This window comes from Carassius auratus, chromosome 38, assembly GCF_003368295.1.
Source record: "Carassius auratus strain Wakin chromosome 38, ASM336829v1, whole genome shotgun sequence".
Classification (NCBI taxonomy): domain Eukaryota; kingdom Metazoa; phylum Chordata; class Actinopteri; order Cypriniformes; family Cyprinidae; genus Carassius; species Carassius auratus.
Window position 1 is genome coordinate 19646488 of NC_039280.1, and position 17013 is coordinate 19663500.

Sequence of the window (17013 nt, forward strand, 5' to 3'; positions counted from 1 at the left end):
TGTGCCTCAGCACAGAGGAAATCTCAGGCCGTCGTGTGATACGGATAGAGAGGGGTGAGAGAGCACCTGTCGCCGCTCTCCCTTTAAAAGGTCATGGAATTTCAGGGCTCAGTTTCCTAACTACACTGATACACCCCCTCACTCCCTCCCATCACATCTTTGCAGGGAGACACTCTTATGAAAACCCATTTCTCTTTTGTCAGTTGTGATCAGTGAGACGTCTGTTGCGTTTGGTTATTTATTTATTTGCCTTTTTGAAAGGCGACTTGCTACTCACTGTTACTATGTCACTCATTCCAAACACACACACACACACACACACACACTGGCACTCAAACACACTAACATTTCCCTTTTCCTAAAAGGTGTAGTGTGTCATTTCTGTGCCACAAACAGAATTTGTCTATTTGAGCAGCCCAGCTTGGGTCAGCCAGTGGCTTGGCTTTAGTGCATGACATCCTGTGTAAGACAGGAAGTGTTTGAGCCGTTATTGAGGCATTATTTTACAATTCGGAAATTACACACTGCACCTTTAAAATCTGATGAAATTCTTCTTTTTGAAGAACTTTCCCTGGCACAATCCTTCCATGTTAAGTTTCTATGAGTTGCTAACCAATGCCCTTGTTTCTGTTTCCTTTCGCCCATTGTAGGTTATTACCAACACTTCTGCCAAGTTAGTAACAGCCTCCTGGCATAACGTTGTAGTGCTCTGTGTGTTATACATGCATGGGATTGTTTGGATCTGCCTTTGTGGTATAAAGATTTTATCACCCTGTGCACTTTCAGCTTTCTTTAACGATGTACTAATGCTTTACATAAACCTATACTACAATACAGATACAAAAAATCTTTGGAATATGTATTTATGAGAATCCCAGTTGGCACTGTGCTGCAGTGTGTGTTTTAGGAGATTAGAAGTTTGCATGCTGAACTCATGTCTAGTTGACAATGTGTTTGTCATCATGTTATTGGTCCCAGGCACTTCCTATTTAGTATACTCAGTGTTTGGTTGGGAATCAAGAACTGTTTCTTATGCTGCATTCACACCATGCCGTAATTACCACATTTACTATATGAAACCTGGGATTATTAGTTGTGATCTGAATTATGTATTTTTGTTGCAGCACTACTAATGGCAAAATGAATCCGTGTGATTTATTAGACAAAACCACAATGTTAAAAATAACAGACATTATTCATTATTCGTTAAGGAACTGGAATAGTTGTGAGGAATTAGAATTAAATTATCTATCTGATTCCCGTCTGTGTTAATTATATTAAGTTGGACTGCTTGCTGTAGTTATACAAGTAAATGTGAGTGTTGTGTGCAGTAGTACGTTTTGCTGTGTGAAGCGTGTTTTTGATGTGTTGTTTCTGCCTTGAAAATTACACTGAGCCTTTTATTTGTTTATTTACCTATTTAATTATTATCATACCATGGGTTTGTCTCAGCTGCAATAACTTCCATAATGATTTTCCATGCTGGTTCAAGCCGGTATAAGCATGCTGCTCTCTAGCAGAACTGGTCGATCAGCATAGTTTTCTGGTGGTAATCTGATCAAGAAGCTGTGTTGAAATACCAGTATCCAAAACACAACATATGCTGGTATTATCAACTGGGTTCTTATCTTTCTCTCCCAATTCACTGTCCACATTCCCTTCATTCCACTCTTTCTGTCTAACCTCCATTTTATCTCTCTTGTCTCTCTTTTACCCATACTCATCCCTTATCACCACTCCCTTGCTCGCACAGCACTGAGTACCTGCCCAGCTTCAACCCAATAGCTCTGAAGGACACTGCACTCTCCACCAACAAGCCCATTGAGGTGAAGGGGCCTGGAGGCAAGGCCACCATCATCCATGCACAGTACAACACCCCCATCAGCATGTACTCCCAGGATGCTATTATGGATGCCATTGCTGGCCAGTCCCAGGCCAGGGGTAGCGAGATGTCTGGGTAAGACCTGTCGCACCTAACTGTGTCTTCTCCCTCTTCCCATGTCCTGCATGACACACGTTTGCCATAATGCCTGTCAAAGCCACGCTTGTCTGGGCCAGCGCTATCTGCTAATGCTCAAGAGGCTAAAGACTTCCCAAGGATGTCTGATCATAGTCTTGATTTATTCTTTTCCTCAGTTTCACAGCATTGATCTGAGTAATGTAAGTTGCAGGATATGAACATGTTGCCATACGGAAGCAGAAGAAAGGTTTTCAAAGTCTTCAATGTTAGCATATATCATGTTTCTGTAATTTCAGTTGGATATTTGTGTGCTTTTCATATGGGAATGATGATGGGAATGCTCAGTTGCACAAGTTGCACAAGGGATCATGGTTTATGGGTGAACTACCCTTCAAAAGTTTGGGGTCAATATTCTTTTCTAAAGAAATTTTAATGTTTATGTGTGTGTGTGTGTGTGTGTGTGTGTGTGTGTGTGTGTGTGTGTGTGTGTGTGTGTGTATGTATATATATATATATATATATATATATATATATATATATATATATATATATATATATATATATATATATATATAGGGTGCTTTTAATTAATCAAAATCGACAGTAAAGCCAATTAAACCTTTATAGAAGATTTCTATTTCTATTATAAGTTTCTCTATTCATTAAAGAATCCTAAATATTAGGCAGCACAACTGTTTTCAATATTGATAATAATAAGAAATGTTTCTTGAGCACCACATTTTTAAATTACAAATGATTTCTGAAGGATCTTATGACCAGTGTTGGGGGTTACGTATTACAAGTAACGCAAGTTACGTAATCAGATTGCTTTTTTCAAGGAACTAGTGAAGTAATGCATTACTTTTTATTTTACAAAAAAAAGAAATGCCATAAATGCAATGCTTTATAATTTTCAAAAAAGTAATGCCAGTAACTTTGTTTTTCCATTTATTGACTGACTCCTGTCTTCTGTCCCCGTATTGAAAGAAATCAGAAATACAGAGGCATTGTGTGTGCTGTATGAACATGATGTCATTCTAGACTAAATGTGACTGTGCATTAATTCATCCCACTCGCAAAAAAAAGTTAAAATAAAACAGATTAAGTATTCTTCAAAATAAATTAAAACGGTAAAATGCAAACTCAGAATATGATGCGAACCTGCAATAAAACTGTATCTAATCCCATTTTATTAACCATTGTATTTGCTGCTGATCTTTGATGATCCAGTTCAACCATACTTATAAGCAAAAATGACTTTAGATAAACTAAAAATCAATTTGTTGTTGTTGTTTTTTTTTTATTACATTTGCTATAAATAGAACTTATATTAAAAACAATTAAGGCCTGCTCATATTTAAAAAGTAACACAAAAGTAAAGAAATGCGTTACATTCCATAAAAAGTAACTAACATAATTAGTTACTTTTTTTAATGGAATAAAGCAATATTGTAATGCATTACTTTTAAAAGTAACTTTCCCCAACACTGCTTATGACACTGAAGACAGTGAAGAGCAGTGGCTGATGAAAATTAACTTTTGCTGTCACAGGAATAAATTATAGTCTAAAATATATTAAAATAAAATCAGTTATTTTACATGTTAATAATATTTTACAGTTTTTACTCTATTTTTTGATTAAATATTTGCAACCCTGGTGAGCATAAGAGACTTTTTTCAAAAACAGAAATAATTTGTACTGACTCCAGACTTTTGAATGGCATTGAGTGTTTTGATAGTGTGAGTCGTGTATTTGTGCACCTTTTCTCCTCTATATCCATGCGTTTTAGCAGTGATCTACATATTTATATTGTTTGTTGGTGCCAGTATTCTGATGCCCTGTGGTTTTTTTTATATGGTTTGAAATGATGAAAATGAGAGCTCAGGCCTTCGGTCTCGTGTCAGAAGCCACTCTCTAATGCATAACATAGAAGCTTTATCTAATTTTCCCTCTCTCACTCCATTGCCAACCATCCATCACTTCATCTATCCATCACACTGTACATCACGTACCCTGTCCCCACGCTACCTGTGTCCGATCTCAATGACCCTGCCTGGCAGCAATGAAACTGACTCTCCGCTATCGTAAGTAGTCTGATCCATCTGTTTGATATGAGCAGTCTCTTTTCGTCTCTTCCCTTCCGCATCGCATGCTTGATCACCATATTATGCATTTCTCTCTCATCTCACCCTCTAACCTCCCTTTGATCGATCTTGAGCATCTGGAGTTCTGAAATGCACCTGGTTTTCATGAGCCGAGAATGTCCGGTGGCGGTGACTTTTGAAATAGTTGTTATCTTGTCTTTTTATTTATCCGAATGCAACGATGACCTCACATACTACGCCTCTTTTTACTCCTCTCAGACTGCGCCTCTAACTTCCCTTCAGATTTTATTCTGAAACCCTTAATATTGCTGCTAGTTGATTTTATGAGTGTTTGGTGGAAACGTGTGTAAATGCAGGAGGGTCTGCTAATGTGGAAACAGAAAACCAGTCCATGATAAAGTTTTAGATGTCAACAAACAGATTTCTGAATGCTCTGCTCTGTCATTCTTCTGGGTAAGAGATAAAATGTGTCTAAAATGTGCTGTCATACTGCATTTGGTAGTGATAAGCAAGCTTTCAGCTACAATGCCCATGCTTTTTTTTTATAGCACTTTTATAGTAATATTCATTGATTTATGTAAAATAATCAAAGTTAACAAACATGTGTTATCTATACACTGTAAATTAGTTCAAATGGATTGCATTTAATGTACATCCCAGTTCATTATCTATGGAGTTAAGACTACCAAAATGCTTTCGATGTCGTTAAACATGAAAATATCTTTGCTAACATCCTGGTCATGCTGATAGTAAAGTGTGTGTTTTTACGCGAGCGGCTCTTTCTGTGGTTGCAGTAATCTGCCAGTTAAAGAGCGTGTTATAGACAGTGCTTCCCCAGTGTATCAAGCCGTCATCCCCAGTGAAACCAATGAACTGGGGCCAGCTGATTGGGCCAAAAGAGCCGCCCAGCTGCAGTCCAAGTCCTTCCGTGTCCTCGCCCACATTACTGGAACTGAATACAGTAAGTCAGCCTGCATGTTTTTGTCCATTTGCTCTTCTTTTGATATAGATTTTGACTTCAAGTGTAGAGTGACATGTTCTCTCTTTGTCTTTTCTCTTCTCCTCTGCAGTGCAAGACCCTGATGAGGAAGCTCTGAGAAGGTCAAGGTAGGCATCTAGTAGCAGGATCTGGTGGCCACATACTGTATTTGACCTGTGCTGAAATCCAGTCCTCTGCCTCTTAAACCATGAAAGGCTGATGGACCAACAGACCCTCATAATCAGAAACCACTCTCTGTGCTGAACTTGATTCACACTTATTAGATGCATCAGACTAGTACAGCTTCAGGGGTGTAGTAGAGAGAATTAGAATTGTACTTGTTAAAGAAATTGTTAATTGGTAATGTTGGGTATTGAAATACCAAAATATTAATCCGAAATCTTAAAATATTTATACTTGCTATACTTATTAAACCAGAGTTTTCCCATATAGTTGTACCTAAAAAGAAGTAAACATTTAGAATTAGACGTTGCATTACAAACCGTTTGCTAGCCCTTTGTTTGTAAACCTATATGCAATTTTTCTAATTGGATGTGCAAAATAGCATATCATAAAAACCTGGTTACTTGACAGAAAGGGTTTTGACATTACTATCCATAAAACCCTTGAGCAAATAAACAGGAGTTACGTATTGCAAAACCATACGTTCATCCACCTAAAAAAAAACGTAATCCACGCCAAAAGAGCAACGAACATTTTTACTACATAGTGTAGTAAAAATAAAACTGAGTAGCAAGGTAGAATAGCATTCATGATCACAATTATTAAAGTTATGATATGTATTCTGAGATGTGAAGATCTTTACCAAATTGTTTATAAAGAGTATAATTAAGTAGTATAAAATTCCTAAAATTCAGAAATGACTACTTCTTAATGTTATTACTAGATTAGTAATGCCTTACAGTTATTACAGTTACACACTGTACTGTTGTACTTTACACCCCTGGTATGTGGTTTTTACATCAAGCATATATCATTAGCTCTCATTTATCTCACACTGGCATTACATATCTGCCACAATACATGCAGAATGTGACCTCTGGCATTTAGTTAAATGTGAAACGTTTAGTGGGTACTTGAACGTTTTACCTCAAGGCAGCCATGCATATTTTGGACAGGGGAGTCAATGTCATATTCCCTAACCCATTTCTCCACCCTCTCTTTTCTCTCTTTTTTCCCTTCCCCTTTTGTCTTGTATATATGTGTTGATGTTACAGGGAAATGTTTGAATCTGAAGCCAAAGGCCCTCGTTTTGCTAAACTGAAAAACTGGCACCATGGCCTGTCGGCACAGATACTTAATGTGCCTCAGTAAAGCACCCCAAGATAGAGAGAGCTAGAAAGGTGGCATAGACAGATGCAGTACTGCTGTTACAGGAAAGTAAAAGCATGTGAGAGGAAAGCAGAAAGAATGAAGATGAATGTCAGTTATGTTGTTTGGCCCATCACTAAAGTTTCAAGCTAGTTGTTCACTCTATAGTATAGACTTTGGAATTGTTCATGAGAGTGTCGCCACCATTTAAATCCTCTCGTGTATTGGAGTGTGTGTTTACATATTGATGGTTGTTGAGAACATCACTGCATCTGTGCACAAGTCTTTCAAATCCATCAAATAAAAGAAATATGATGAATTAATCATGTGGAAAGGCTTTTTGGCATTGGGATTTGTTTGGGTGTGAGAGTCTGCATGGGTTCAAAAGATGTATGTCTACAGAAAGGAAATTAACTTTGTATCAAATAGTGGTTTTAATGTTAATCTTTAGATATTTAGCCTATAACCTGATAAATTCTTCCTTAAAATAGCAAGGTTGGAAGTACTGATTCTTAATAAATTGCATAATGCCATAAATTCACAAGGGGGCCAAGGTCTTGGCAAATTAAGGGTTGCTTAAAATTATTTATTTAAATGATGTAAAACTATTTTTAAATACATTTGAGCATGTTGGACAAAGGGGGGCCTTGAAGAGCCAATAAAGTTGAGAACCAGTGAATTAGATCATTTGTTATTTCACCTTCGCAATGTCAGGTTTGTTAAGGTTAACACATGGTTAAATCGGGTGCACATGCAGTCAGTTTTATTCCAGAAGTCATTTCTTATCTGTTGAAAAGTAAACCTGACACACGGTAAAAGATATTTGCTTTAGAATAAACTTCAAATCACCAACACTATTATCCCTTTGAAGATTTGTTTTTTCTTTGAACTTGTCAGATATTTCTTTCTTAAGCCTGTGGTTATATATTAGACTGCCTGGGGGTTTCATGCGATAAGGATGTTGATCTGTCTGTCAGCTGTCTATCCCAGTACTTTGCATGTGGCACTGATCCGGGATGAGACTGGAATAAAGTTGAAAGATCACTATTTTAGAATCTATTAGTTTTACTTTGAGAAAATCCAGGGAGTGTAAAGTTTATTTGTGTAGGAACCTTTGGTTAGATGAGTGGTTGCTGAAGGGACAAGCTCTGTGTCCAGAGGATGAGCGAAGGCATGTGAAACCGTCAGAACTTCAAGCGATTGAGCAAGATGGAAGTCAATGAGTAGAGAGAGTCACTAAACCAGGACTTTTCCTCCAGGTAATTCTGCCTGTCTGGTTGTCTCATAGGGAAATGGTGTTAGCTCTGCTTTGGGCTGGTTTGCGCTATATTTTTATTACTAGTATAGTATTATGCCTCTGCTAACTGTGTGTTTCTCTCATACCATCTCACTACTGGTTTAATTCAGTTGTGAGCCTCCCACTTGCATGCAGTGCATGCTGGGAAGACTGTGTGACTGCACTGGAGTGCTTGTGGCCCTGGGTGGCTGGCCCCTCCCTCACTCTTCATCCTTGTCATTTTTATTCAGATCTCTGCCTTCATGTACATCTGAACACCTCATGCTAGGTTGACATAATGTTGCATCGGTCAGCTCTTTTGTATGTCATCCAGTCTATTCCTTTATATTTTCAGTCTCCAACTTTTCATCAGACACTTCTCATTTGACTGAAACAAAACAATTATTTCATTGCACATCACTGCAGTGCTGTTTCCTGCTGTCTGTTAAGTTGTATGTTTGTTTTGCTCATTCAGACAATAATGTTGTTTTCAGTAGGTCTTACCAAATTTTGCACTTTATTGGTTATGCTTTTTTCTCTTTTTTTGGTTCTTCTAATTGCAGTGTTATTATTATATGTGACCCTGGAGTATAAAACCAGTCATAAGGGTCAATTTTCCTAAAATGAGATTTATTTAAGATGAATAAATAAGCTGTCCATTGATGTATGGTTTGTTAGGATAGGACGATATTTGTCTGAGATACAACTATTTGAAAATCTGTAATGTAAGGGTAAATATTGAGAAAATCACCCCAAATGAAGTTCTTAGCACTGCATATTACTAATCAAAAATTAAGTTTTAATATATTTATAGTAGGAAATTTACAAAATACCTTCATGGAACATGATCTTTACCTAATATCCAAATGATTTTTGGGCATAAAATAAAAATCAATCATTTTGATCCAAAAAAATATTGCAAAAAATATACCCCAGGGACTTAAGACTGGTTTTGTGGTCCAGGGTCACATATATTGATTTTATTTTTGTTTTAAATTTGAGTAATTTAGTCATTTTTATTAGTTTTTCCATTTAGCTTTAAATTATTTTTTGTCCAGTTTTAGTTTAGTAATTTTAGTATTGCAACTTGTTAATCAAATTTTCAATTCCAAGTTTTTTTTACTAAGTAAATTTTATTAAGTTACTTTATCTTTTTAAGTTATTTAAGTTTATAGTACTTTCAGTTGGCCACAAAAAACAATGATTTTGTTGTTTTGTGACAAATTTCTTTTTTTCCCACCATGCTGTTATCTTGTCTGTAGTGCCAGATGTTGTGTTGAATGTTCATTGTTGTGTTGTTTGCACTGGTTTGTAATCTTCTTATGCTGTTACAATCATTCAGTGTGAATTACAGCTTCAGCATTAAAGCTACAACCTTTTCCACTAATAGATAGTCTCTACCCTTATTAAAAAGCATTTCCAGAATTCTTATCATAATATTAAATTATTAGTTTGGTGTTTTTAACCCATCATTTTAAAGGTTGTTTTCTGTCATGCATGATTGTATGTATAGATAAATGAAGCCAAATGGGCATTTATTAAAAGCATTCAAAGAAACATACCAAGTCTTTCCATAACTCTATGCAGTCTTATGTATTCCTGTAGGCTATTTCATGTTAGATTTCTTTAACAAAGAGACTTAATACTTCCCTTTTTGGAAACAAATGCTTAATACTTAATATTGCATGGGTTGGAAAACTTAGCCAATCCAACATTCAAAGCATTACAAGTCCCTACAATGTCTCTTGTGTGTGGTTGTTATCATTGCATGAATATTTCATATTCCATTCAATATTTATTTAGTTTTTCTTTGCAACCCTCTACTATGCCAGTTTCGTTTGCTAATGTGCATGTAAAGAGAGGAACAGTGATAGTCTACATGTTAGGCTGCTTTTCATGAGACAGTGTTGCACTAACCCGCTTTAGGATGAGAACACACTTTCCCTATGTCCAAACTATGTGTCAAGCGTTTAATGCCAGCAGGTGGCACTGCAGTATTGTCTGCCTGTCTTGACTCTCTTTGCTCTCTGGTCCTCTTCCATAAAATAGTGTTTAGATTATTTTAGTTTTAATAACGACCCCTCCTTCTGATGGCATTGTCTGCTTCTGTGATCTGTATTTCATTGTTCTCTGAATCTGTGCTGAGAGATTCAAGATTTTGCTAATATAACTAAAAGTGCCATAGTTTGGCAGCATAGTTAGTTGATGAATACAGTGTCCAGGACATTATGACCTATTTAATTTTTGTGTATTTGTGTGTGTTTGTGTGTGTGTGTAAGAGAGAGACTAAAGAGTCATGTAATCAGTGATGTAAACATAAACATAAGTAAACATAACAGCTTGCAATAAATGCTAATGTGTGTGTATGCTTTCTGCCACCACACACCTTCCCCAAAGCCCCTCCAATACACACACATGCTCTTCTTACATTATAAAACATAACACCGATGGATTAAATACGCATACAAGTTCACCACAGAAAGTGTTTAAATCTTCATGAAGGCTTCATTAATGTCTGCAACCAACATTTACAGACCTTTCTCTCTGTTCCATCACCGAAGCTCAATATGATCCACAGAAGGACATTAAAGCTGAAGCGTGTCATTTCTGAGCGAGTTACATCACAAATTAAAATGGCAAACAGAACTGTTTTAATATAGATTTCTATAATTTCCCCAATTTCTTTTATAGGTCAGACAAACAGATACCAATGTAAAAAATCATACATTTTTTGAATCAAATCAATACTTTGTAAAATAGTTGCATTTTCCCATAAAAGGCCAATGTTGCTGCGATGGATTGCTGGTAAACATAGGGTTAATCAACAGGAAAACCAACAAAAAGTTCACTTCACTTATAGATGTTTATGCATATTAACATAGGATAAATAAAGTAAAATAATGAGACACTTCAGCTTTAAATATTCTCTTTATTTTATCTTTTACCTCACTCCTCCCTATGGAATTTTTCTAGATAAAATGAGACAGGAAGAGAGAGAGATGGTCAGGAAGAATGGTTGCGGAGTGTGTGAAGGGGGTCAGCCATCGGTCCACCACCAGGCCTAATGCTGCTAGGTGCCTGCCTTTTATCTTCTCTCTCCTGCCTGGGCGGCTCCAACACCAATCTGTTTTCATCATTTGATTGCGTTTGATTATGTACAGGGAATGCTAAATGATTCAAATGAAAGAAATGTCAATTTGTGAATAATGCTCTTTTCTTTGCTTAGATCACAGGGGAGTACTATTACCTCTAATCTACTGCTCTCTAACCACTGAATTGTGTTTTATGGACACACTAAGATGGTTTACGTAACCTTTATACCCTGCGTCACTGAGGTCCTGCCAAATGCAGTTCATTTCCACTAATTTAAGCACACGATTGATTGTAACCATTATGTCCAATTAATTTAATTCGTGCAAGAATAGCACTCAGCCGAGACACCACTGCTTTCAGAGTAAAACTACAGCCCGGTCTTCCTTCGCAGCTCAAGCGGTGACTCATACCAATTCAATAGTTCATAGTCATACAGTTTATACAATCCTTCAATGACAAAATGGATATGTTTAATAAAAAGCCAAATGAGAAGAAACCAATTAACATTTCCTTCCCCCAAGATGGACATCCTTGCATTGTGCTCAGAAATGTTGTAAGCATGAGAATGAAACAGCGACTTTTAACTTCAATTAAGGCATTTATACATACATGGCCTGAAACACGGCTGCTGTCTTGTATTTATGGCTTCAGCCTGACATCAGTTTCTGATATCACTGCCACCTAACCTTGTATCTAGTACTCCTGCTGAGCATGCTCCGGTTTCCACCAGTATTGCACCTGTGTGTCCGCCTACTATTGCTGCTTCACCCAATGAGCTCCTTTCGGAGCCGCAGATAGCCAATCAGGCACCCGAGCCTGATGCGGGGCAGAATCCTGAGCAAACCTTGGTAACCAGGTAAAGTTGCATGTGATGCATTTTGTGCTTGCTTTACCTTTACTTGGTTTATTGTATTCCCCACTGGTATGTATGTGTATATATGTATATGTATATGCATTGCAAAAGATTGGTGTTTGTAAGATTTTATGTATTTTTTTTTTTTTTTGAAAGAAAGAAATTCATAATTTTATTCAACAAGGATGCATTAAATCGACCAAAAGTGACAGTAAAGACAGTTATAATGTTACATAATATATTCTATTTAAAGGTATCCTGGGAAAACACATTTGTTTCCACTAAAAAATATAAAGCACAACACAACTGTTTTTTAATATTGATTATAATGAGAAATCTCTCCTGAGCAACATCATGACTGTGACTGGAGTAATGGTTGCTATAAATTCGGCTTTACCAACACTGGAGTAAATTCAACTTTATTCAAATTGGAAACAGTTATTTTAAATTGTAATAATATTTCACAATGTTGGTGTTTTACTGTGTTTATGTCCAAATAAATGCAGCCTTGTTGAGCATAAGGGACTTCTTTCAAAAACATTTAAAAATCCTACCGACCTCAAACTGTCATTGTGTTATTTAATTTGTTATAAGTTGTTTTTTATTGTTAGTTTGTTTGGGGCTATTTATTCTTAATTTTACTTCATGAAACTAAAAAAGAACATGTTTTACAAGAAATTTGATTACTTCTAGGTTATTTATTAGGTTGTGTGTAGGACATACTGTAGTAAGGAGTTATATCAATTTTAATTGACTTCTGTTAGTGGAGACAATTGATAGATTTTGTAGAAAATTAACTTTTTCTATTAGTTTTGAACCTAACATTTGAGAGATTGTATAGGACAAGAGAAATTATTAGTACGCAGAGACTTCATTGATCCTGGAGACTCAAAGTAAAGCCAATCCCTTATTAATGTTATAATCAATGACTTTAATCCTCTAATATGATCTTCTTGGTCTTAACCCAATTTCTTGTTGCAGCTGCTGTTTCATTTGCCACAGCTTATTCCTACTAATACTCTTCCCCCAAAGGAAACTAGAAACTCATGTTTGATTGAATACATGTCGTCATTGCCAGGATGGCTGTATGTTTTGGCCTTCTGCTTTTATGAGTGGTGTCTCTTTAGCATCACATTGTTTGAACACCAGGACTTGACCCAAATAAAAACCTCCCAAGACATCCATGAACTACTTTTTAAGCTTAAGATCACCATAAGCACTTATATGTACCATGTTTTTGCCTTACACTAACAATAACAGCAGGAACGGGTGTTTATGAAACCAGAGATAAACCCTAACCCTAACTTAATACATTTCCTCTGGGGGTTGAGCATTAATTTTCTGACATGTTTTTTATTTTATTTTTATGAGTTACTACAGTATGTCAGTACTACTACACCTGATGCTGTTATGTGTCCCAGTCGAGTCTCAGATCTCAAAGTTAGCCTTATTTTAATAAATCTATTTCAGTTTCTTATATGTAAATTATATGTTCTTATTTATAGAGATTTAATTTAATTTAAGTCCATTTTTGAGACCTACGTGTAAGTTTTCATATCTGGGCATTGAAACACATATCCCAAGGGCCTTTATCAACCCTTTATCATATTTCTTAAGTTTGTTTTTGAGACATGGCAAAAACTCTTTACACTGACACAGAAGTCTGTAAAGCTTATTGCATCGAGACTGGAGTGAACTTCATATTTATACAAATAATCATATAAATAACCAAGTTTCCATCTACTTATTAGAAACCACAGTTGTATTTTTATTAATTCAGATTTAGTTGACTATCTTTCATTTGTCTGCTACTACAGGAAGTGATTGGGTCAGCAGGTGACTCCGTTAGCCATGAAATACAGTATATGAATCTTGTGTTAAATTAGGTCTTTTTTACTAGCTATTGAAATACAGTTTTTGGTACATGGTGGTTGGGTTTTGAACGCATATGCTTGTTTTCTGTTTTGTGTGTGTCTGCATGTCTTTATGCTGGTAAGATGATTTATTGCCATGTTCACTCATATTGTACAGTACTGGTAGTGTACTGTTGATGTATTCAGACAAAACAAACAGAAAACATATGACTAGTTCTTTAAAGAGTTACTTTATATTCAGTTAATTTCCATATGTATTTTGATTTGGAAAACCAAAATATCTGAGCCTGTTTGTATTTTTTTATAGACAATATTTGGATGAGTTTGGCAGTCATACAGATATGAGTGCACATGACCTCTCTCTGGTTCAATCTAGGCATGATACGTTTGACTGTCCATCATTTTTGTCTCTGTTACATTATAGCTTCAACTTGCAGTCCTCTATGGGTTACAGTTCCCAGTATAAAACCTCCGTCTCCAGGTACTGCTGTGGTCCTAGGAAAAGCTTATGACATCTTGCTGGATAATGTGCCATGTGGTGTTTAATGCTTGTTTTCCTTTCTGCATGTTTACACTTGCAACTTTATAGTGACATATGTGCAAAACTATTATTTTTGCACACGTTTCTCTCTGAATTTCTGTATAGAGATATATACCACATATTTTAAACTTAAAATGCATTTACATGGGCAAAATATGGGCATCAATGGGTTAAGTCTTGTAAAATGTGTAGTAGCTCTTAATAAAACATCAATAATTAATACGTATTACAATTATAATTAATAAAAAATGTATGTATACCTTTAGCTCAAACAGATGAACAAGTCATCGGTTCGATTGCCAGGATGGATGCATTGGCTTTAGAAAAAAGTGTACTGTTTTAGATTAATCAGGAAAAGTTTCAGTAGTTTGCATAAGCAGAAAAGAGGAGTAGCTTCTCATTTAAACTGAAAATGAAGTGTGGTCTGTTCTTCTGTAGTTCTTACTCCCAGCACCCACCTATGCAGCAGCCACCACCACCCATGCAGCACAGCTCCATCCAGATCCCCGTAGGTGCACCTCCACCTAAAGTGGTCAGCACTGCCACCATTGTGCCTGCAGCCTACTCAGCTGCCCCAGGTAGCCATTGCACATATGTGAAATAATTCAGTGTATGTGAGTGTTCATCTCTGTATGCAATACTAATTCATGGGCATCTTTAAGCACCAGCTCCTCCAATGGTTCACAAGCCTGCTCCACCTCCACCTGCTCCTGCCGCAGCTCCAGCATCTTCTTCCAACAGGCCTCCTTGGGTTACTGATGAGAACTTTGCCCATAAATTTGACCCTAGCAAACCCACAACCACCACAAACATCAGAGTGCAGCCTCTTCCCCAGGCGGCCCCACCCCCACCAACCTATATCCCCAACCCTGTCCCTGCTCCTGCTCCCGCTCCTGCTGCACCCAGCCCTGCATTCAACCCCGCCCCCTTCCCACCTGTGGCTCGTGGAGTTGCTCAGAGGGCAGAGCGGTTTGCAGCCAGCAACAGAACGCCTCTGTGTGGTGCCTGCAACAGCATCATCAGGTATGATAACACCTGTGTAACGTTCACCCATCTTAAATCACAAGACCTCTTGTAATATACGTGTTTTGATTCAACTTCCCATACCTTCCAACTTTGGCCACTTTCATGTCCCAGAGGTTGATATATATAAATAACTTTTTTAACCATGCCTTCTTTGTGCTACTTTTAAAATGGTGCATTTAAAATGGTTATAAACTATTTTCATGAACTGAAATAAATATTAGATGAAAAACTGAAACTTAAATGAGTTTGTTGAAGTAATAAAAATATTCAACTAAAGCTCAAATAAAATAGCTATATATGCAATATAAAAAATTAACAAAAAATAACAAATTAAGAACTAATAAAATGCTAAAAATACTAAAACTTAAAATAAAATAAAATGAAATTTGAATATAATTAAATATATTAATAAATACAATAAAAGTGTATAAATAATACTAAAATAAAAATGATTTTTTTTTTAAATACCCCAGACTATAAGTCACACTTTTTTTCATAGTTTGGCTGGTCCTGCGACTTATAGTCAGGTGCGACATATTTATCAAAATTAATTTGACATGAACCGAGAGAAATGAACAAAGAGAAATGAACCAAGAGAAAACATTACCGTCTACAGCCGTGAGAGGGCGCTCTATGCTGCTCAGTGCTCCCGTAGACTATCACTGAGCAGCATAGAGTGCCCTCTCACGGCTGTAGATGGTAATGTTTTATCTTGGTTCTTGGTTCTAAATAAATGCGACTTATAGTCCAGTGCGACTTAAATATGTTTTTTTCCTCATCATGAAGTATTTTTGGACTGATGCGACTTATACTCAGGTGCGACTTATAGTCCGAAAAATAATAAAAAAATGTTTTACCTTCATCACAGACTCAGACATTAAATATGAAATTATTTTACAGCATTCTCTGAGGAGTAATGACTTAACTTTAAAAAAATTATAATAATAATAATTTTTAATGTGATTTATGTGACAGGCAGTGACACAGAAATATAATTTTCTGTGATATTTTAGTGATATTTACCTTTATTTTTGTTTATACATTTGTTTATTTTATTCATCTCATCACATCTCAATCTCTTTTTTTGACACTTTTGTCTCCTTTCTATAAAAAGCAATAGCTTGTGAAAAACTAAATGGAAAAACCCATGTAAAATATTTTCAATTATTGTTTATTTCACTTGTGTTTAGATTACCCTAGTTTTAATGATTTAACAATATTATAATAGATTTGTCTTTTTTCAAAACAATTTGTCTATGAGTTTTTTTAATCAGTGTTTCTTGACTCCTCAGGGGACCATTCCTGGTGGCACTGGGTCGGTCCTGGCATCCAGAGGAGTTCAACTGCCATTATTGCCACACGTCTCTGGCTGATGTCAGCTTTGTGGAGGAGCAGAATAATGTTTACTGTGAAAACTGCTATGGAGAGTTCTTTGCACCTACATGTGCCCGCTGCAACACCAAGATCATGGGAGTATGTTGAAAACATATTACACGCATGCGCAGACATGACTGTAAACACACTTCACAGATACTGACATTTCATCCGCTCAACATCTGCTCAACAGGAAGTGATGCATGCACTGCGGCAGACCTGGCACACCACTTGCTTTGTGTGCGCAGCTTGTGGAAAGCCTTTTGGAAACAGCCTCTTCCATATGGAGGACGGTGAGCCGTATTGTGAGAAAGGTATGGGAGCCACCAGCTATGTCTGACACACATTTTTATGTTTACAAGTTTGGTGTATGCAGATAGTTTTCATGACATGTTTCTGTCACCAGATTATATTGCACTCTTCAGCACAAAGTGCCATGGCTGTGACTTCCCAGTTGAGGCAGGAGACAAATTTATTGAAGCTCTTGGCCACACATGGCATGATACCTGCTTTGTTTGTGCGGTAGGTTCAAAATCAGTTTGTTAAAGCACTTGCCCATATGGTTTATTAATAATTCAGCACTGAGTTTGTATTATTCC

The 17013-nt window shown here is 36.6% G+C and overlaps 1 protein-coding gene across 1 annotated transcript in view; it reads left to right on the top strand.

The window, feature by feature from the left end:
- Positions 1-17013, top strand: part of ldb3a (LIM domain binding 3a) — a 38099-nt gene that overhangs the window by 18743 nt on the left and 2343 nt on the right. The window contains exons 5-16 of the mRNA XM_026224967.1: positions 651-673; positions 1754-1957; positions 4861-5027; positions 5137-5173; positions 6284-6379; positions 11444-11602; positions 13898-13954; positions 14453-14592; positions 14677-15037; positions 16333-16513; positions 16608-16728; positions 16821-16936. Of these exons, the coding sequence (XP_026080752.1) occupies positions 651-673; positions 1754-1957; positions 4861-5027; positions 5137-5173; positions 6284-6379; positions 11444-11602; positions 13898-13954; positions 14453-14592; positions 14677-15037; positions 16333-16513; positions 16608-16728; positions 16821-16936 (1662 nt within the window). The remainder of the gene's footprint in view (positions 1-650; positions 674-1753; positions 1958-4860; positions 5028-5136; positions 5174-6283; positions 6380-11443; positions 11603-13897; positions 13955-14452; positions 14593-14676; positions 15038-16332; positions 16514-16607; positions 16729-16820; positions 16937-17013) is intronic.